General features: G+C 38.2%; 1 protein-coding gene across 5 annotated transcripts in view; it reads right to left on the bottom strand.

The window, feature by feature from the left end:
• KCNMB2 (potassium calcium-activated channel subfamily M regulatory beta subunit 2) overlaps positions 1–22,001 on the bottom strand; it is a 230,469-nt gene that overhangs the window by 7,832 nt on the left and 200,636 nt on the right. For all 5 annotated transcript variants that reach the window (XM_064492901.1, XM_064492902.1, XM_064492906.1 and 2 more), the window contains 2 exons: positions 10,681–10,851; positions 5,071–5,266 (listed from right to left, as the gene is read on the bottom strand). In XM_064492901.1, coding sequence (XP_064348971.1) covers positions 5,071–5,266; positions 10,681–10,851 — 367 coding nt within the window. The remainder of the gene's footprint in view (positions 1–5,070; positions 5,267–10,680; positions 10,852–22,001) is intronic.

Here is a 22,001-nt window from a genome sequence, read left to right as displayed (position 1 = left end):
TGTGCAGAGGAACTCAATGCTTACAAGCTTTGATTAGAATTCCAGAATCTCAGCATCCAAGCTAAAAGCTAAACAAAATCTAAAGCAGTGGTTCTTCCATTGTCTGGAGACATTTTTAGTTGCCACACTTGGAGGGAGGGTGATGCTAGGTATCTAGTGAGTGGAGGCCAGGGATGCTGCTAAACCTCCCACAATGTACAGAACAGGTCTCCCCACTACCCTCACAGACAATAAAGAAATATTCAGCCCCAAATGTTAATAGTCCTGAGGCTGAGAAATCCTAGTCTAGATGTGTATACCCCTTGGATTTGGGGAACCCAGAAGGCTTCAGACTTGGTGACAAAATGAGGGTGTGATGCTGGTTTGGAGTTCTAAATAACTGGCTGATTTATAGAAGTTATTCTTCGCCCCAAATAGCTGTCTTCCTCATGACAGTTATATATAAAATACCAAATATATGGTATTATACTACATAGCGAAAATGGATATATTTTCTTATTTTCCACAATTCTTTAAAAATCTACTCTTAAACCAGATGGGCATGTTTTTGGGGAATCTCTGGGTAAACAAGGTTTTAAACTCTCAGAGGAGATCAGCATTGAGAAATTTAACAACCACAGTGAATTAATACTCAGTCACTGTTTGTGATTTCAGTGACAGCCTTGCAGCCAGGAGAGTCAGGGGCTCTTGAGCCTACTTGTAGCTCCCAGGGACTGCTAGTCAGCCAGATGCTTCACAAGAGAGCATGCCAGCTTATCAGCTTAAGCAGCTTCAGTTGTAATGTTGACAAGAGGCTGGTCACTGAATTTAAAAACTAAAGAAAAAGAATACATAAGAGAACATGAAAATTTAAAAATAAAACTCTTTTGGATATCTTTCTACAGAGAAGCAGACAGCTTGACTGATATCCTTTTGCTTCCTGTTGCCTCAGATCAAACTGTCAGTAGTGCCTTATGTATCTCAATAAAACCATGCCCATTTTTTGGTAACTATGGGAAAGACTACTACTTTTGGTGAGCTTAGGGGAGAGTAACAGGAAGGAGAGGTCAAGATAGAGAATATTTCCATTTTTTTCCCCAGGCATGTCCTGCATATTTTTCATGCTACATTAAGATCATGGTTTAATGACATTTTGACATGGAGATAACTGTATTTTCAATGCATATATTTCTGATTAAAGGCAGAGGATAGCTATCCAGAGAGTGAAGAACTACTGGGCTAGGAAGGGGAGCCTACTGTTTGGTGTTACCTTTCTCCTGGGAGTGTCTGTCAATTCTAGAAGGAGGCTGAGATCCTAGAAGGCTGGGTGGAACTTTTGACAGCCTTGCAGAGCTAGAAGCAGGGATTATCATGAAGGGCTATCAGGTGGGGGCCCTGATGACCACTATTCACTTTGGGTTGAGACTCTTATGAGTTGAGTTCTAGGAGAAATGGTCAACATGAAGAAGACTGATCCTCACAGGGACCTCAGTTCAAACTTGAATATCTTAACTCATGTAGTCAGAATGAGGTGATCATGAATGGCTGGTGTGCCTAGAGGCCTGGCAGAAGCAAATGGAAATAATTTTTGGAAAAATGACATCATAAAATCAACCTAGGCTTAAAATTGTTTTTTTAAAATATTTTTTTTCAGATGTGATGTCTGACATCTAATAAAAAAAATAAATAAATAACCAGACATTACAAGACAACATGAAAACAGCCAAGAAAAGAAGAAGAAGAAGAAAAAAAAAAAAACTAGAATAGGCACATAGGGGCTTCTGATAATGAAGTCATCAAAATAAACTTTCAAATAACTACAATTTTACTTTTTATCTTGAAGAATTTAAAATACAAGAATTAGAATATTACCCCCCAAAAAGCCTAGAAATTAAAAATATAATAAGAGAAATTAAGAATTCAATGGATGAGTTTAACAAGAGATTTGTCAGAGCTGAGGAAAGAACTGTAAATCTGAAGATAGGTCAATGTCTAGATTGAAGCTCAGAGAGAAAAAAGGAGGAAATAAAAAAGAGAGATGAAGAAACACAGGGGATACAATGAGAATACCTAACATATGGTCCATTGGAGTCCAAAAGGGAGAAAGGGGAGAGAACGAGAGCAGAGACAATATTTGATGAGGAAATTATTGAGAACCTTCTAAAACTGACAAAGAACATCAAGGCACAGGGAGAGAGGAGAGGCCCTGGGAACACTAATCAGGCTAAATAGAAATAAGCGTATACTTTGACACATAATATAGTTCAACTGTAGAAAACCAAAGAAAATAGTCTTTAAAGTAGACCAAGATTACCTTCAGAAAAGTAGTAATTAGACTGAGAGCTGACTTACAAATAGTAACAATGCTCACCAGAAGACAATGGAATGTCTAAAATGTAAGAAAGAAAATAACATCCAACTTAGAATTTTATACTCAGTGAACATATCTTTTGAGAATGAAAATGAAAAGAAAATATTTTCAGACAAATAATGCTGAAAGATTTATTTAGAGCAGATACTGCCCTAAATAATTAAAGAGTTTTCTTCAGGAAGAAGAAAAATGATCCCAGATAGAAGGCCAAAGATAAAGAAAGGAATGAAGAACAAGAAAATGGAAAATCAGAGGGATACATCTACTACTATAGATAGTATCTACTATAGATAAAAATAGTAATATCTACCTGTGCTTAAATAGATATAGAATAAAAATGTTGATACTATATAAATTGGGAAGAAAATAAATGGAGTTAAAATGTTTTAATGTCCCTCATTAGTCAGGATTGCATGCTGTAATCACTAAACACTCAAAAGAGTAGTAACAAATCATAATTTCCAAGAAAATAGAGGGGAAAATGGGCTCATAAAAATAAACCAGTGAAAAAAGGTCATCTTTTCATAAATGGACTTGGGCAAATGGCTATTTGTATGAATAAAAAAGAAACCCAGAAGCTTGACTTCTACATAAAAATCAATTCCAGGCAGATTGTACTCTAAACCTGAAAGAAGAAACAATAACACTTACAGAAGATCATTTGGGAGAATGACTTCATGACCTTTGGATAGGTAAAGACTTTTTAAACAGGACAACCAAACACACACACACACACACACACACACACACACACACACACAGAAAAGATAAAAGAAAAGAAAAGGAAAAAATATTGTCAGAATTTGGTTGCACTGAAATTAGAAAATCCTTTTATTTGAACACACCATTCAGATACTGAGAGAGTGAAAAGGCTACATTTTGGGAGAAGATATTTACAACACAATGGTCCAGAAAAGTTCACATCTAGATTTGAAGAATTCCTGCAATGAATATTAAGAAGAAACAATCCAGTAGGAAACTCAACAAGGGACTTGAACAGACATTTTACAGAAAGGATATTCAAAATGCCAATAAATTAATGAAATGGTCTAGATAATATTAGTCATCAGAACTTCAAGTTTCTGATTTCCTGCAGTGCAGGAAATGTTTAATTTCTTTGCTCTCATGGTAGTTATGTGGGGGATCTCTGTAATAAGAGTCTGAGCTGTACTTTTTCATTTCTTACATGTTTCACAGTTAAAAGTAAGGTAAATAAACCAAACAATGACCTAGTATTGTGCTGACAGCAGATAAGATACTGGTCCTAAATATTTAACGGAGACTTTCTCTGAAAGGTTCACTCCCTGTGTATAGCCTAAATAATGCGTTCACAGGGCTGCAGTCATAAAATGTCATAACGGGGAAATGGATATTGGTCCCACTTTTTGATGCCTATTTAACTTTGGCTAATTTTTAATTCCTTGGAGACTTGAGAGTTTTATAGGCATTACTTACTCAGTCATTACATGACTATTAGGTCAGTTTTTATTTAAAAATCTGACTTAAGGGATTGTGAAAAATATACACTTTGTGATTGTGAGAGAGCTAAGCTATATTTGCAGAACAGGGTTAGGACTGGTATTGTTTGTGGGCACCACAAAGGAAAGGCAATCAGAGCAGACTTTTGTGTCCTCAGAGATATTTACAAGAATTCTTTTAACTTACTGTAATCAAAATGCAAGGTGGGTTTCCTAGTTTGTGTCAGTATATCACAAAACAAATCCCATGTTCTAGTATCACACTTTAAAGCTACTGCATTTTTTTCAGTACATATAGTCTATGTCATTTGAGTGCTGATAATTGTAATGAAAAAAAATTTTTAAGAGAAAGATCCTTATGATGAGAGTCAACTGTTGTATTGGAGAATGGCCTGTTGTCTTGATATATGAGTACTCTGGCCATCTAAATTGTTACCATAAATTCAAAACTTAGTATATTTAACTTAAAATTGATAATGGCAGATTGATTCTGCTGACACTTTACTGGTCATCCCATGCCTTATAAATGCAAATTTTATGTGCAGCTTTAACATAATATGTGTTTGTTGAGCCTCCAACATGTGGACTTGAATATATCAGTGCTGGAAAATTCAGCGTCTATGAACATAATATATAAGGAGATATACACACAGGCACATATATTGTGACCATGGGTTGAAGATCTTGCCTGTGCTCTGCTCAACACTTTACGTACCCTGCCCTTATCCCCAGAATGACCTTACAAGATGGTCATTGTTATTGCCTTTTTAGAGAAAAGGATACTGAGGCTCAGAGAGGTTAAGTTACATTCCAAGACCACAAAACTAAGTGACAATGGCCATGGAAAATCAAAATAGAGTTTTACCCTATGGCTCCCAGGTATATAACAAACATCTGGTTTTTGGCTTGTCCAACTCTGTCTAAGCTGCACATTTGCTTTAAAAGACTCAATCTATTTGTGTCTCAATAAGGATATGATGTCTATCCTTCTAAATGGAAGTAAAGGCTAAATCTGCACTGCCACAAAATCGGGGAATGATTTGACCACCAGTTGCACAGAAAATAAATGTTTCCTAAGCAAGATTCAAATACTGTAGTGAGTTCTACACTGGATGAGGCAGGGCTTGCTTCCTAATGGCATTTTCCTTTGAAATAGTGGCTCAGGGAACGTCAGAGAGAAAGAGATGAGCTGGAGTGGAGCTGTTTGGGGTGAATGAGATGCAGTGTGTGCCAAGCTCCTACCTTCTGATTGATTTTCATTGTCTCTTCTGTGTGGTAGAGAAGGAGCTTTTCGCCGGAAGAAGTCAGGTTAACGTACACCTGGAGGCAGGGGTACTGAGAGAGTTTCCAGCAGTCTGGACCACAGCTGAAGGAGCAGTTAAATGTTTCTGTGATGGTTGCATTCAGCAAGGTGCACTGAGCCTCTTCGGTCCACACGCTACAGAGAGAGGGGGAGAGTAAGCACAGGCCCAAATGCCAATGGCAAAGAAGGTGTAATGGGAGGGGATAATTTGTCAGGAACTTGACCTGAAAAATCTTCCAAATCTGTAACACAACCTACTTGTTAACATGTATGCCTTTGAATAGAGCAGCCTTAGGCTAACTACGATATAAACATAGATAAACTTTGCCTGGCATCTGAGAACTTTTCCAGTGACTTCCTTCGGATTTAGTATCATCTTCTCCAATGCTTGCTTTAAGTTATATATTTTTTCCTCATCAGATTCACTGGTAAGCATAAGGCATCTTTTTGAATCACAACCTGCACCCAACCCTGAATCTTTACATTGTAAGCAGCTTCCAGCCATGCCCTGGTCCTCACCTCATGATGTCTGCCCAGTTTGTAGGCAGAGAGGTATAAGGGAGAAGGGGAGGAGAGAGGGCGAAAGAGTGGAGGAGCTTGAGGTCCAATGTGACAGATGGAAGGACAGTGATAGATTTCTTTAAGGGAGAAAAGTTAACTCCACCTTTTGGTTATACCAAGAGCAATCATTTGTTGCATCCCCCTTAACCCTAATGAGTGCTTTACATATACTATCTTCTTTTGTTTTCCCAACAACCCTGTAGATTGGGTATTAATTCCTTCTAAAAGTGAGTGAATTGATGGTCAGAGAAACCAAATAACATGCAAGGACACTCAGCTAGTGTCTCTAATGCGCAGGCTCATTCCATGGTGCTGTGCTGCTGCCCACAAACACAGTGGACAAGAGGCCCTTCTGTGCAGATTAAGGGGCTCCTATCTGTGCCCTGGGACTCTCAATTAGAAAGATTAAACAAACAAAAACCCTTCCAGCTGCCCATTGGTTAGCTTTTCATTCTGAAATATTTATAATTTTATGATAAAGGGTAATATTTGTGATTAGGAAGTAACACACCCAGAATCAATGTTTTGCTTCTAGATATAAGGTGATTACTATAGTGGTCAGAAAACAGCATGTTTCTTTGAAAATTAATAACCCTTCTTTTTGCTGGACATGTGTTGACAGGGCCCCCTTTTCATGTCCAGTTTTATGTCAGGGCCAGGATACTAGCCCTGACTGCCTCTAAGGTGGCAAATTGTATTTTCCTGTAATGTGGGTGGTCAGATTTTGCTTACACGAGGAGGAAAAAAATCTTAGATGGTTCTCAGCAGATGTGAGTATCTGAAAGCAGTTTTGAAATCAGTGAACTCTTGGGGCCTGAGGCATCAGCGCCTTCATTGAGAAGGAGCACAGCTGAAGGCATCAGAGAAACAGAGCAGAGCAGCCACAAATGGGAAAGATGCTGCCTTAATTTTAGTAAATTACTGTGTTTCAGCTGGATGTTGCTTCTAAAATGAAAGTATTAACTTAGGTGGGGAAATGAGTGCCACAAAATGGTTTGATTGTCTTTTGGATTTAAACCTCAATTTTTCATTTGAAAGAGCCTCGTTACTTTAAGCTGAAGCACTGTGAGACTTACCCCGTTAGTTATAGCAATGCTGGGTTTTCCTGTGCTCACAGTGTCCAATTTATGGACAACAGTTAGCTAGAGAGGTTGTGGAGATTTATCATGTGGCTTACGCAGGAGGGAACACACTTGCCATCTCAGTATTTAATTACTTCTTTATATTTTTGGTAAACCTAGTGCAAATAAGAAATGTTTAAAATCTGTTTTTTCTTTTTTAGAAGTTGGTGCATAGCAGTGTTTCTCAGCCTTGATAGCATATTAGAATCACCTGGGGGAACTTAAAAAGATACTGGTGACTGGGTCCCACCCCAGACCAATTAAATCTGACCCTCTGGAATGATGGTGATGGGACCTGGGTATCAGTATTTTTAGTCTCTCAGGAAGTTAAAATGTGCGGTTGAGAACCATTAATGTGTGGGGTGATGGAAGAGTGAGGTGGGATGGAAAAGCAGTGAGGGTGGAGAATGGACAGAGATGTGAAGAGGCAAGAATAGAGATTCTGGAATTAGCAGGTTGTAAGTCTGAATCTTGGCTCTGCCAATACTAAAGCTGTGTGACTTTGGGCAAATTACATCTATTTTAAGCCTCAGTTTTGCCATTTTCATGAGTATATGCCTACTTGCCTTATAGAATAGTTATGAGAATTAAACAAATAACATAATGCCAAGTCCCTGGCACGTAGTAGGTAGTTTATACCTACAGCTGTTTTTTAAAAATCATTGTTATTAAATAACATTATTGATAAATGTTATGTGCTAGGCACTGTTCAAAGTTCTTTTCAAGAAAGTAGGTAAAGAAGAGGACTTCAGGCTGGTCAAGATGGCAGAGTGGTAGGACCACGAGCTTGCCTCTCCTTGTGACTACAGTGTAACCACAACTGAATGCCAAACAACCATCGAGAAAAGATTGGAACCTAGCAAAAATATAAAGAGCGAACCACAGCAGGATGGTAGGAGGAGCGTGCTTGTGATATAATTGGGCCCCCTACCCCCCGGGTGGGCAACCCACAAGCTGAAGATTTGTTAAGTCGCAGAGGCCCTCCCGCAGGAGTGAGAGCTCTAAGCCCCATGTCAGGCTGCCCAGCTCGGGTCTCAGCACTGGGAAGAGAAGGAGACCCCAGGACACCTGGTTTTGAAGGCCAGTGGGGCTTGGCTCTGGGAGCCTCGTGGGACTGGGGGAAACTGAGAGGCGTACATGGAAACTCACATGCACCAGGTCCAAGGGCAGAGGCAATGATTTCATAGGAACCTGGGCCAGACCTGCCTACTGGATTTGGAGGGTCTCCTGGGGATGTAGGGGATGGCTGTGGGTCACTCAGGGGGCATAAAGCTGGTGGCAGACATTCCAGGAGTGTTAATCTACATGACTTTCCTGGAGGCTGATATCTTGATTGGATCATTAGCACCAAGACCTAGCTCCACCCAACAGCCTGTAGGGAAGCCTCAGGCCAAACAACAGACAGGGTGGGAACACAGCCACACCCATCATCAGACTTCCTAAGCCACAAAGGCCTCTAGACACAGCCCTGCCCACCAGAGGTCCAGGACAAAGCTTCACCCAGCAGTGGGCAGGCACCTGCTCCTCCTGTCAGGAAACCTGCATAAGCCTCTAGTCCAGCCTCATCCACCAGAGGCAGATACTAGGAATAAGAAAACAATAATCCCAAAGCCTGTGGAAGGAATCCACAAACACATAAAAAGATGAGGTGGCAAAGGAATACCTCCCAGGCCAAGGCAAAAGATAAAATCCCAGAAGAAGAAATAAGTGATGAGGTGATAGCTAATTTATCTGAGAAAGAGTTTAAGGTAATGATAGTGAAGATGTTCAGAGAAGTCAAGAGGAGTATAGATGCACAAAGTGAAGTTTTTAGCAAAGAGCTGGAAAATATCAAGAATACCCAAACAGAGTTGAAGAATAAAATCACTGAAATGAACAATACACAAGAAGGAACCAAGAATAGACTAAATGAGGCAGAAGAACGGATCGGTGAGCTAGAAGACAGATTAGTGGAAATCACTACTTCAGAACAGAAAAAAGAAAAAAGAATAAACAGGAATGAGGATAGTTTAAGAGAACTCTCGGACAACATGAAGCACTCTAATATTCGCAATGTAAGGGGTCCCAGAAAGAGAAGAGAAAGAGAAAGGACCTGAGAAAAATTTTGGAGAGATAATAACAGAAAAATTCCCCAACTTGGGAAAGGAAACAGTCACCCAGGTCCTGGAAGTGCAGAGAGTACCACACAGAATCAACCCAAAGAGGAACACACCAAGGCACATACTCATCAAATTTACAACAATTAAGGACAAGAAGAAAATATTACAATTAGCAAGAGAAAAGCAACGAATAACATACAAGGGAACTCCCATAAGGTTATCATCTGATTTTTCAACAGAAACTCTACAGGCCAGAAGGGAGTGGCGCGATATATTTAAAGTGATTCAAGGGGGAAACTTAACCAAGAATACTCTATCCAGCAAGGCTCTCATTCATACTTGATGGAGAAATCAAAAGCTTCACAGATAAACAAAAGCTGAAAGATTTCAGCACCACCAAACCAGCCTTACAACAAATGTTAAAGGACTTTCTCTAGTCATCAAACCATAAGAAAAGAGAACACAAAGAAGAAAGAGAAAAAAAGAGACCTACAAAAGATTGCTTTGGCTGTCTGAGGCCTTCTGTGGTTGCTTATAAATTTTGGAATTGTTTGTTCTAGTTCTGTGAGGAATGTCGTGAGTATTTTGACAGGGGTTGCATTGGATCTGTGGATTGCTTTGGGTAGCGTGGCCATTTTGATAGTGTTGATTCTCCCAATCCAAGAGCACAAGAAATCTTTCCATTTCTTTGTGTCATTTCAGTTTTCAGAGTATAGGTAACCTCCTTGGTTAAGTTTATTTCTAGATATTTTGTTGTATTTTGATGTTTTTGATGCCAGTTATAAAATTCTGGTTTTTGAAGTGGAAAAAAAAAGTGAATGAAGGGCAGCAAATGGCAAAGTCATCTTTTTTATAGGTGAGTTGTACTCCATTATATGTGTGTATGAGTGTGTGTGTGTGTGTGTATAAATATACTGCATCTTCATTATCTATTCAACTATTGATGTGCACTTAAGATGTTTCCATATCTTGGCAATTATAAATAATGTTGCTGTTAATAGCAGGGTGTATGTATCTTTTTGAGTTAATCCTTATTGTGTGGTTGGCTTTATTCCTTTGATAACTATGTAAGTTTAAGAAGCTAAAGCTCTAAACATTCTTAGAAACAATGAACAGTACATATATGTAAATTTAAAAACATATGTGCAGTAAAAAAAAGATCTATCAAGCCATGAAAGACATTGAAGAAACTTAAAAGACGGATTACTAAATGAAAGAAGCCAGTCTGAAAAGGCTACAAACTGTACGACTCCAACCAAATGACATTCTGGAAAAGGCACAGCTACAGAAACAGTAAAAAGGTCATGGTTTCCAGGGGTTTGGGGAGAGGGAGGGAGGGAGGAATGAATAGATGGAGCACAAGGGACTTTTAGGGCAATGAAATTATTCTGTATGATACTATAGTGGTGCCTACATGTCATTATGCAGTTCTCAAAGCCCATAGAATGTTCAACATCAAGAGTGAACCCTAATGTAAACTATGGACTTTGGTTGATAATAACGTATCCATGTTGGTTCATCGATTGTACCAAATATGCCACACTGATGAGGGATATTCAGGGTAGGGGAGAAAAATGTGTGGATGGGGAGGGCTATGTGTGAACTTTATATTTTCTGCCCAATTCTGTTGTGAACCTGAAACTGTTCTAAAAGAATAAAGTCTATTAAAAAAAAAAAGAAGAAGAAGAGGACTTCAGGATAGGTAAGTTGTTGGGGAGGAGGGAAAAGGGAGACAAAAGACAGTGTCCCAACCACCCAGTGGCATTACCTCTGCATGTATGAGCGCAGGAGTGTGATTCCCAGCAGGAAGTACATCATGATGGAGCACACCATCATGGCCAGTCCTAGGAGAATGGCCCGGTCCTCTCCTGCTTTCAGTGCTGTGACAGTTTTCCTTTTGTCCAGGAGGTCGTGGTCCCTGATTTTTTGGTAAATATTTCTGAGATTGAAAATAATACAGTCTTATGTGATGTCCACAGTTAATTATCATACCCCTAGAGAGTAAATATCTGCCCAGGCCTTCCTAGTACAGAGAGGCTGAGAGGGGCCCTCCAAACCCACCTGAGTGCAATTGGATCCCAGCATGTGACCATTATCTCCCAACACACACACACACACACACACACACACACACACACACACACACACACACAGCATTAATTCAAATAAATGGCAACATATTTCAGGAATCTGTCAGCTTAATACCTTATTTCCCCTCAGTAGTAATAGAAGTTAGCCTGGTTAACATTTTCCTCAAGCTTACAGTTGCTTAGGGCTCTGTCGGCTTGAGATTTATGAGAAATGAGATGTCCAGTGGTGACCCAGCCTTCTTTTCTTGTATGGTTAACACTTCAGTGAGTTTAGAAAAATGTCTGTCAAATCAAGACCACACTCCATAAATCTGGAAATTTTATTAGTTGTTTTTTTTGTTTTTGTTTTTGTTTTTTTGAGCAGCAATCTACGGTAAGAAAAAACAGATTGGCATTAAACTGTCTCCTAGGTCAAAACCTGATTTAATGGCGTACTAGCTGTATGATCTCTACAAATTCCTCAGTCTTTCTCATTCCCTTGTGAAATGGAAATAATATGTGTAACTACATTGTTGTGGTTAAATGAGATGACATAAGTAGATTATCCAGGAGAATGACTGACATGATGTATTTAATAAATGTTCCCATTAAAAAATGGTGTGGGGAGCTACAGCTTCCTGACATGGACATTAGAACATCCAAAAATCGCTACTATTCTTCAAAGAATTTCTAAAGGACAGAATGGCAAGGAAGTGAATAATATGGAAATCTTATGAGTGGAGGGTTGGATTTGAAACAAGATCTGGAGGAGAAGGTAGAAAAGAAGTGAGGAATTGCAGGAGTGCTGGCTGGTTAGAGAGGTACATGAGAAGCATGGGAAGGAAGGCAATGCTCAGGGATCCTGGCAAGGCAGGCAACAACCAAGGAGCTGTGGGGATCTCCTTCAGTTTCTATTTTGAGAAGGGAGCTTTGGATTGCAAGGGTGTGGGAGTGGGGAGCTGTTGGCTTTTAGGGCCTGGGAACGGAGAGGAGGATAAATAGAATGCTGAAAATGGAGAAAGAAACTCTTAGGCCATTTTTATTTTAAGCTTCAGACAGAAAGCCAACTAAACAAAAGGCAAACTTCAGATTTTTCCTTTGAAATTTTCATCGCTAGTCATTCTTGTTGCTTGAAAAAGAAACCAGAGTAGAATCTAGTGTAGAACTTTGCAGGGGAGGAAAGTGATGCCTGTTACTTGTACAATTGTCTGTATATTCAGGGCTTCTATTCAGTTTCATGCTCCAGGATGCCCTTACGGGGTTTTTGGTGGATATACATTCTGGAGGACTGGTTCATTATGGGCTGGTTGTTAGATATTTTGATTCCCTCTGGAGGTGTGAGAATGTGTATGGACTTAATATATTTCTATAAGGTTTTAAGGTAGAGTATTTATTAATCCAGTTATTAGAGTGTAAAGTTAACCAATTAGATGATGATGATGATGATGATGATGATTTAGTTCTCTTCATGAAATAGTTAATACAAATCTTACTTGAGGGGCCTCTGTAGTGTAAGAATCATAGCTAAATAGAGGCTTTGTTCCTCATCTTTTCATGGCCATGTCTTTCCTGGCTGCCTCCCACCCTCACTCACTCTTGGCCACTCCCTCTCATGGCCAGAATCTCTAAGAGTCCATCTTTTTCATTACTCTCCAGCTCCCAAGCCCAATGCCCCTGGACCAGCTGGCCTGCCCTGCTTTTGACTTCTGTGGGCTGGCCACCACCCATGTCTAAGTTCCTATTCTTTTCTGAGATTTTCTTTGGAAATGTAGGATATATCAAAGCTCTTAAACTTGATCCTTTATGAACCTGAATGAAAAAAAATAAATCAGTGCCCATTCACAGCTAAAGCCAGGTTTTTGAAGCAAGAAGAGACAGGCTGAGTCTGAGTGGTTTCAAAGACTTGCTGTAAAATAGTAATCTGATGCTACTTTGCTGTTATTATTTATCAAAATGTATTTAATTCCGGTGGCTAACATTGAGATTTGCATTTCCTGCAGGTGGAAGCCAGCAAGGAGGGAGCAATAGTCTCAATTCCAGAGTAGTAGGCTGTCACACCACATTACTTATGTCAGTCTATACCCATAAAAGAGACACAGTGTAATCAGTCAGTTATGTCACTAGAACAAGCAGCATATAAAAATGATTCAAGTGAGTAATTTAAAAACAAATCACAATTTGGAAATGGTTAACAAATGTTCTTCATGTGCTCTGGAATGTGTAGAGAAGAGGAAACATGATTGGTTTCCACACAGGCTAAAACACATCTGGGAAATCAGGATATTACTCAGCAAAATGAAAGTGAGTGAGTGAGGTGGGACATACTCATGTAATTCATCAATAGATGATAATTGGATTAATAGATAAAGAATGAATGAATGATTTGGAGGAACAAAAAGTTCAGTAAAAGTCCACAAACTTACCTTGAGTGCTGGTAACCTCTACTTACTGAGGCTATGGTCCCTAGCCAAAAGGAAGACTGACATAAAAATGTATCAACATAGGGTAGTAAATTCAATGAAGGAGCCATTTATAGAATCAGTAAAGTAAAGGAGTAGTTTTCCCAGCTTGAGGGAGCAGGACAGGGAGCAAAAAGGTTACAAAAGGCTTCCTGGAGGAGAAATGCCTTAAACAGAATCTTCAGGATGAATCAGATCTAAACAAACGAGACAGGGAATCAAGGGTATTTCGGACAGAAGGAATCACATAAACAAAAGGGTGGAGATTTGCAACTGTGTGGTGACTAACAGAAACTACACAAATTTCACTATTCCTGGGATGAGTGTGGGACAGAGGAAGTGGGGCAGATGAGTTTGGGAAGGTAGTAGGTCATAAAGGGTTTTGTAAGTAATTTAAAGATCTTTATCCTATAGTTAATGGGAAGCTGGCAGAGAGTGACATGGTCAGAACTGAGTTTCAGATTGATCACTCTGCCTGCAGGGTGGAGATCAGATTACAGATGGAACCAGATTTAAATTAGGAAGAATTATGGGATTATTAGTGTAGTGTTGGCAAAGGATGATGAGGGCTGGATCAGACTGAGGTAGAATAGATGGAAAGAAAAAGATGTATGTAGAAATATCTAGTGGATACAACTTCTGGATTTGCTGATTGAGAGAATATAGTAGATGGTGAGGATGTGAGAAAAAGGATGTAGTTTAGGTCTTCTGCCCATTTTTGGATTGGGTTGTTTGTTTCTTTCTTATTATGTTGTATGAGCTGCTTATATATTCTGGATATCAAGCCTTTGTTGGTTTCATCGTTTGCAAAAATTTTCTCCCATTCTGTAGATTGCCGTTTTGTTTTACTTACGGTTTCCTTTGCTGTGCAGAAGCTTGTAAGTTTAATTAGGTTCCATTTGTTTATTCTTGTTTTTATTTCTATTGCTTGGGTAGACTGCCCTAGGAGAACATTTTTGAAATATATACGAGATAATGTTTTGCCTGTGTTTTCTTCTAGGAGGTTTATTGTATCTTGTCTTTATATTTAAGTCTTTGATCCATTTTGAGTTTATTTTTGTTTATGGTGTAAGAGAGTGTTCTAGCTTCATTAATTTACATTGTTGCTGTCCAGTTTTCCCAACACCATTTGCTGAAGAGACTGTCTTTATTCCATTGTATATTCTTGCCTCCTTTGTTGAAGATTGGTTGACTAAAAGTTTGTGGGTTCACTTCTGGGCTCTCTGTTCTGTTCCATTGGTCCGTATGTCTGTTTTTGTACCAATACCATGCTGTCTTGATTAGTGTAGCCCTATAGTATTGTCTGAAGTCTGGAAGAGTTATTCCTCCAGCCTCTTTCTTTTTCTTCAGTAATGCTTGGCAATTTTAGGTCCTAGGTCTTTTGTGGTTCCATATAAAGTTTATTATGATTTGTTCTAGTTCTGTGAAATATGTCCTGGGTAATTTGATAGGGATTGCATTAAATCTGTAGATTGCCTTGGGCAGTGTGACCATTTTAACAATATTGATTCTTCCAATCCAGGAGCATGGGATATCTTTCCATTTTTTTAAGTCTTCTTGAATTTCCTTCATCAATGGTTTATAGTTTTTTGTGTATAAGTCTTTCACCTCCTTGGTTAGATTTATTCCTAGATATTTTATTACTTTGGGTGTTATTTTAAAGGGGATTGTTTCTTTACTTTCTTTTTCTGTTGATTCATCATTAGTGTAAAGAAATGCAACTGATTTTTGATCATTAATCTTTAACCTGCTACCTTGCTGAATTCCAAAAATGGGCAGAAGACCTAAACAAGCAATTCTCCAAGGAAGAAATACAAATGATCAATAGGCACATGAAAGAATGCTCAATATCACTAATTATCAGAGAAATGCAAATCAAAACTACAATGAGGTATCACCTCACACCAGCCAGAATGGCCATCATTCAAAAGTCCACAAATGACAAATGCTGAAGAGGCTGTGGAGAAAAGGGAACCGTCCTACACTGCTGGTGGGAATGCAGTTTGGTGCAGCCACTGTGGAAAACAGTATGGAGATTCCTCAAAAAACTAGGAATAGACTTACCATATGACCCAGGAATCCTGCTCCTGGGCATATATCCAGAAGGAACCCTACTTCAAAAAGACACCTGCACCCCAGTATTCATAGCAGCACTATTTACAATAGCCAAGACACAGAAACTGCCTAAATGTCCATCAACAGATGACTGGATAAAGAAGAAGTGGTATATTTATACAATGGAATACTATTCAGCCATAAAAATGATGACATAATGCCATTTACAGAAACATGGATGGACCTGGAGAATGTCATTCTAAGTGAAGTAAGCCAGAAAGAGAAAGAAAAATACCATGTGAGATCACTTATATGTGGAATCTAAAAAAAAAAAAAAAAAAAAAGAACATAAATACAAAACAGAAACAGACACTCATAGACATAGAATACAAACTTGTGGTTGCCAAGGGGGCGAGGGGTGGGAAGGGACAGACTGGGATTTCAAAATTTGTAGATACTGACAGGTATATGCAGAATGGATAAACAAGATTATACTGTATAACACAGGGAATTATATACAAGATCATTTGGTAGCTCACAGCAAAAAAAAAAATGTGACAGTGAATATATGTATGTTCATGTATAACTGAAAAACTGCTCTACACTGGAATTTAACACAACATTGTAAAATGACTATAACTCAATAAAAAATATTAAAAAAAAAAAAGATGTAGTTTAGATTTATGCCCAAGAATTTGACTTGGACAACTAGGGAAATGGTAGAGGGTTTTAAAACAGGGATCCTTATTTCCCTGCCCTTCAGGTTCCTAAGAGGGGATTTTTGCTGCCCTGGCTAAGAATGGAGAGGCGGATTGTGTATTTATAGTTTCATTCCCCCAAAACATAGTGTCCTGAGCTCAGGTGAGGACTGACTAATCTGACTGGTGAAATAGACCAAAGTCTGACAGTCAGAGGCCCTGTCTACATTTTGGGTGAGTTTGAAGGTACACTGTTCATGGGAGGCACATTGTTTTCCCCATCCTTTTGGACTTGCTTTTGTTCAGGCCTGGTGTGCTTTGGCTTTCCCATCTCCAGGTAATAAGCCCCAGTTAGGGATGGGAGTGTCCACAGTTTAAGACTAAGTGGGTTAGCGAGGTGTCCCTCCCATGCTCAGTTCCCTTCAAAGATAGGGGGAAGGATCACCATGCTGTATTTTGGGCCTCAGGCCTAAACATCACCCTTCATACTAGGAAGCCGTGTACTTTGAAGGTTACTGTACCACTACTAACAGAATGGATTGTTCATCTTCCTTTGGCTCTTTGTGTCTATTCTCTGTGAATCTATTTAAAAAGGGGTGTTGGGGGATTAGAAATAAGGGAATGAAGGCTAGTATATTTCACTGAAGTAGAGCTCTCAGGAGGAATTATGAGTCTGGGGCATGACTACAAATTCAGTTTTGAATACAGGAGATTTTCAACAGTAGGTATAGAGCAGGAATTTGGATTTATAAGTCTGAAGCAGATCTAGCCTTGGCATGTCCTGGCAAGGCTGTATGTTTAAGCTCTGTTGGTGAACCATGAATCAATACGGTGGATACAAATCAACATTTATACTTGTTGACAATCTTTTCTACATATGCAGGGAGCATTCTGCCCAAATTCCTTTGGAGAATGTGAGTTACTAATAAAACTACAAGGCAAAACCAAGTATAACAAAATATTTTGCATAAAAAACTAATTATCCAATAAAACTTGATTTTTACCCCAGGCAAAAATCAACACACTGCAGTTTTATTTCAAGCTCCATATTTGGATAGTTTCTTAAAGTTTGACATTAGTCCTGTGGCTCATAAGCAAATTATGTATGAGGTTATGCATATACAAACATGGGTATAAAGAGTAAAATGTGAAAGAAAAAATTTCCCCCTTGGCCTTCATCCATTTAAATTCAGATTCTCTTGATATTTAGCTGACAGGAAGAAATGTATTCATGTTAAGGCAGGGTAAAAGTCATTTATTAATTCGTTTATTCATTTGTCAACATCTTTAAGTCTTCATAAGATGAAACATACTGTGCCAAATTCTGGGGAATACCAAGTATGAATTAGAGCTGTCCTGAGGGAGCTGGGTGAGATACCTATCATTACAACGCACTGTAATGAGACTTTTGGAGAGGAGCACAAAAAGGAAGCAAGTCAATGTGCTGGGGGCTGATCTGCCAAAGAATCAGTTACTGAACTAATGCACCAAGATTAGCCAATTTGCCAATCTATTGAAGGATCACTTGGCTAAAGGAGTAATATGCCCACTTTATCACAGATTTAACAAAGACTTATTTTAGGGAGCATTGTTGTAAGTATAGTAAATTAATTTGGATACATTTTCCTTTGAATAGTTTAAGATGATATTTTAAAAATATAATTATAAAGTATATCCTTCTTATGAATACATTCATAGATATATCTTTCTTGAATATGTTTATGAATACATTCTTCTAATAGATATAACAAAAATTTAGCATTTCATGTGGGAGCCTTTCAGTTTATGGTGATTTTTTTCCAAGTCTATTTTAGAGTCATTTGCTGTTTTGCTAACATTTTAGCATCACTGAGATTCTTGTGGCAAATTTCACATTGTGACTACTTTGATAGATTTGGCAGCTTTATCAATTAACCAAGATTTGTTTCTCTTAACCATTCATAAGGTTGTGGTAATCGATTTTGGATGGGAATTTTTAACAGCTTTTTGAAGTTTCTGTGAAGTTCTGTTTGAACAGCTTTATTTTGTCCTTATAACAAAATGTTTAATATGTCTCTGCTCTTGTCCTGTTATTGGAACAGAAGGGATCTGATTAAGAATGGTGAGACCCTCTGCCAGGGGAAAGTTGAAGATCAGAATCAGCATGATGCAGTCTGGTGTGCTGATCCTAGAGAGGGGGAACCCAGGGGCAGAGAGGAAACCAGGAGCAGAGAGGAACCAAGGAGCAGAGAGAGCAGTAGGGCATGGGGTGGGGCATCTGGGACACAAGGAGGGAGAGGCAGAGGAGCAGAGAGATGGAGGGATAATGGCTGCAGAGACCAAAAGACAGAGGAAAAGGGTCTGAAGGCCCTAAATTTGGCCCCGCTGCAGCCTTTTTGGTCCCAGCTAATTCACAAAACTATGTAAGGTTACAATGATTAAACAAAGTTTTTGGTACATAACTAAATTTGATAAATTCACCATAAAGATCAACTGACAAATGGATCAGTATTTGGCAAATTGGCTTTAGGCAAATTGTCTATCGCTGTATTGGTTATTCCTTGAAATGTGCATTCAGTAGATGGGTGATAGATAAATTGACTCAGGACTGTGATTTATGAGCATGAATGTAGTTTTAATTCATGCTTAATTAAACCAAGATGGCCATAATTTGGTTTAAGTGGTGATGGTTAAGGATCCTATAATAGACTGGATTGAATTTCCAATGAGCAAACAATTGTGAGGGGAATAGTATCCAGGCAGAATGTGAGAGAATAGGGTAGCTGAGTGTGGTTGGAATCTAGGATCCAGTGGTGGGGGATGGTAGGTAGGCTGGTTAGATAGGTAGTGGCCAGAGATAAAGGATTTTGTGTCTTCTGAAATTAGAGGAGCCACTAAAAGAATTGAAGCAAGAAAGTGCTGTGATTAGATTTGTACTTTGAAAAGCTCACTCACTTTAGTGCAATTGATTGTGTGGAGTGGTTTAACATCCGGAGGCTAAGAGACTGTTTCTGAAACCCTCTCAGCATTTCAGGTATTAGATAAAGAGGGGTTGAAAAAAAAGCAGTGGTAGAGGAGATGAAAATTTAAATCTGGCCATCATTTGTGTACAGAAGTAACCATGAACACTGGGTTTTAATGAGACTCTTTAGGTAGTCGGAGAAACAAAAGTCAGCAAAGGTATTTGAACTCAGAGAGGGCAGGAAGACAGGTCTGCAGTGGGTCCTGAAGCTGTAGAGAGGTGAAGGGCACTGGCAGGTGTAGGAAAAAGGAGGGAAGGTACGAATAAAGAATTATGTATATCTGACACATCTTGGGGAAAGCCTTTCAGAAATCTGACCATAATACTTAACAGACGGGATATTTGTATTTATGCCTCTCTGGCCTAGTGAATATTGAGCTGCTCAAGAATTGGAGCCAGACCACATTCATCTTTGTAGGCTCAGTCCCTTGCATTTATTAGGAGTATGCTCCTTTTTGGGCTAAAAATGGCTTCAGTATGTTTAGTTGTGAGACAGCCAGCACAAGGAGGCTCAATGGCCAAGCAAAACCAAATAAATCAGAGAACCATGGCTAGAACAGACTCTTGGCTTCTCTCTTACTATCAGTGGCCACTGGATGCTACCACTAACACAGTTACTATTCTTTCTAGAAAAATTTCAAGGTTTTCAAGCACTGAGAGCTGTAGTTTCCAGACTTCAAGGAAAAGTGCCTTCTGTTAGATCCTATGAGGTGAATCTTTGGGTCAATGGATTGCTGAATGCCAGCTGAGCTTAAACAGGCAGAGTTGCTATGTATCCCTGCCCCAGGAACACAACCTGTAACCTCATGTGGCAGAGCTGGGAGTGATGTTGATTAAAACAGACATTTTCTGCCTTCTGGCCATCAGTTTTCTATGTTTTTTGAGATGTGCTTCTTTGTATGGGTTTCCTCATCCTCTGTTAGTTCCAGATTTCATGGTTTTTCTTTGAGCTAGTGAGTATATATTTATATGGTGCAATTTGATCAGTTTAATTATTATTCTGTTTTTGATCTTTTAAGGCATACATTTCTTTGGGAGAAATGTGCTTTTGGGAACAAATGACAGTCACACATAATATAGTCATTAACAAGAGGGGTTTGGTCTGTGAACCTAATGTTATTATTGTCAATTTATTAATTCACAGGATGTCTTATAATATTTTATGGAGAAGAGAATAAGGATGAGAGCAAAATTATGGAAACAAAAGTTGGATTTATTTCTTTTTATTCCTGCATTTAACTTATCAGATCAATTTCCCAATGATATCTTAATTTCTAAGTCTCATTTCTTTTTACTTGATTATTAGCACATTAAATTTGATAAAAGTTTTTAGTGAAAAATAGGGAAGGAAACAGGAAATTATGTAAACTTACCATTCAGATAAGTTACGTTGTTCTTATGACCTAAAGAGCCTTTGAGAAGTACTGCCTTTATACTCATCTCATTATTTGATTCTAGTGCAACAATAGTAGAAATAATTAACAAAAAAATAACTAGGATGACTCTATACATGGAAATGACAATATAGTTCCAAAGAACTCATGGGTCAGAGAATAAAACATGATAGAAATTAGGATACATTTAGAAGTGAATAATTAAAAACACTATAGACCAATTAGTGGAATGTAGCTAAAGCAATACATAGATAGAATGACATAGTCTTAAATGTTTATATTAGATAACAATAAAGTCTGAAAATTAATGTGCTAGGCACCCAACTTAGGAAGTTATAAATAGATTAATAGAACATATTAAAATAAAGTATAAGGGAGGAAATAATAAACATGAGCAGAAATAAATGAAATAAAAGAAGTACTATATTAAAGAATTATTGAAATCAAAAGTTAATTTTTTGAAAAGACTAATGGAACAGACAAACCTCTGATGAGAATAAGAAAAATTAGAGAAGGCTCAAATAAATATCAGGAATTTGAAAACCATAAGTACAGATACAGAATGGATTAGAAGATAATAGAAGATATTAAAAACAATCTTATAGCAAGACATTTGAAAGCTTTGATATATAATTTAAATTAAATATATAGCAAATTCTTACAAATATATTGCTTATTGAAGCTGCTTCAGAAATAACTAGAAAATCTAAATAGTTCTAAATCATTAAAAAATTGAATCACAGATTTAAAATATCCTTATAATGGAAATACCACTTAATCATTTATAGGTGAGTTCTACCTATATTATACAAATCATTCAGAGAATCATATTCATTCAGAGAAAGACTTGGTGACAAAGATGCCTATTTACTGCAAATTAATTAATAGCTTTCATAAAATTCCAATAAAAATCACCAGGGTTTTTCTGGTAAGTATGGTAGCCGATTGGATAAGCTGATTCTAAAGTTTATATGGGAGTGCAAACATCTCAGGATAGCAAATACACTCCTTACTACAAAAGAACAAGGTGAGCAACTTTTCTACCAGATATCAAGATGTATTCTAATGCTAAAGTTTGTAAGCTCAAGTGTGGTGTTTTTCTGAGGTAGACAAAATTGATCAGTGGGACAGGCTAGAGATCCATATCCATGCATATGTGGAAACCTAAATATGGTAGATGTATACTTTTAGATCATTGGGAAAAGGATAAACCATCCAACAAAAGGTGCTGGGCAATTGGTTATCCATACAGAAAAAACTGGGTACCTACTTCACACCACACACAGAAGTCAACTTCAGATGATTAAGGACTTAATTATGAAAGGCAAACCTACAAAATATTAAGAAAACTGTAAAGGAGTAGGAGGGTATTTCAAAATGTTACAAATAATTGCTGAGAACACGTTAAAATTA

This window comes from Camelus dromedarius, chromosome 2, assembly GCF_036321535.1.
Source record: "Camelus dromedarius isolate mCamDro1 chromosome 2, mCamDro1.pat, whole genome shotgun sequence".
Lineage (NCBI taxonomy): Eukaryota > Metazoa > Chordata > Mammalia > Artiodactyla > Camelidae > Camelus > Camelus dromedarius.
This window is presented reverse-complemented; position numbering and strand designations above follow the sequence as displayed.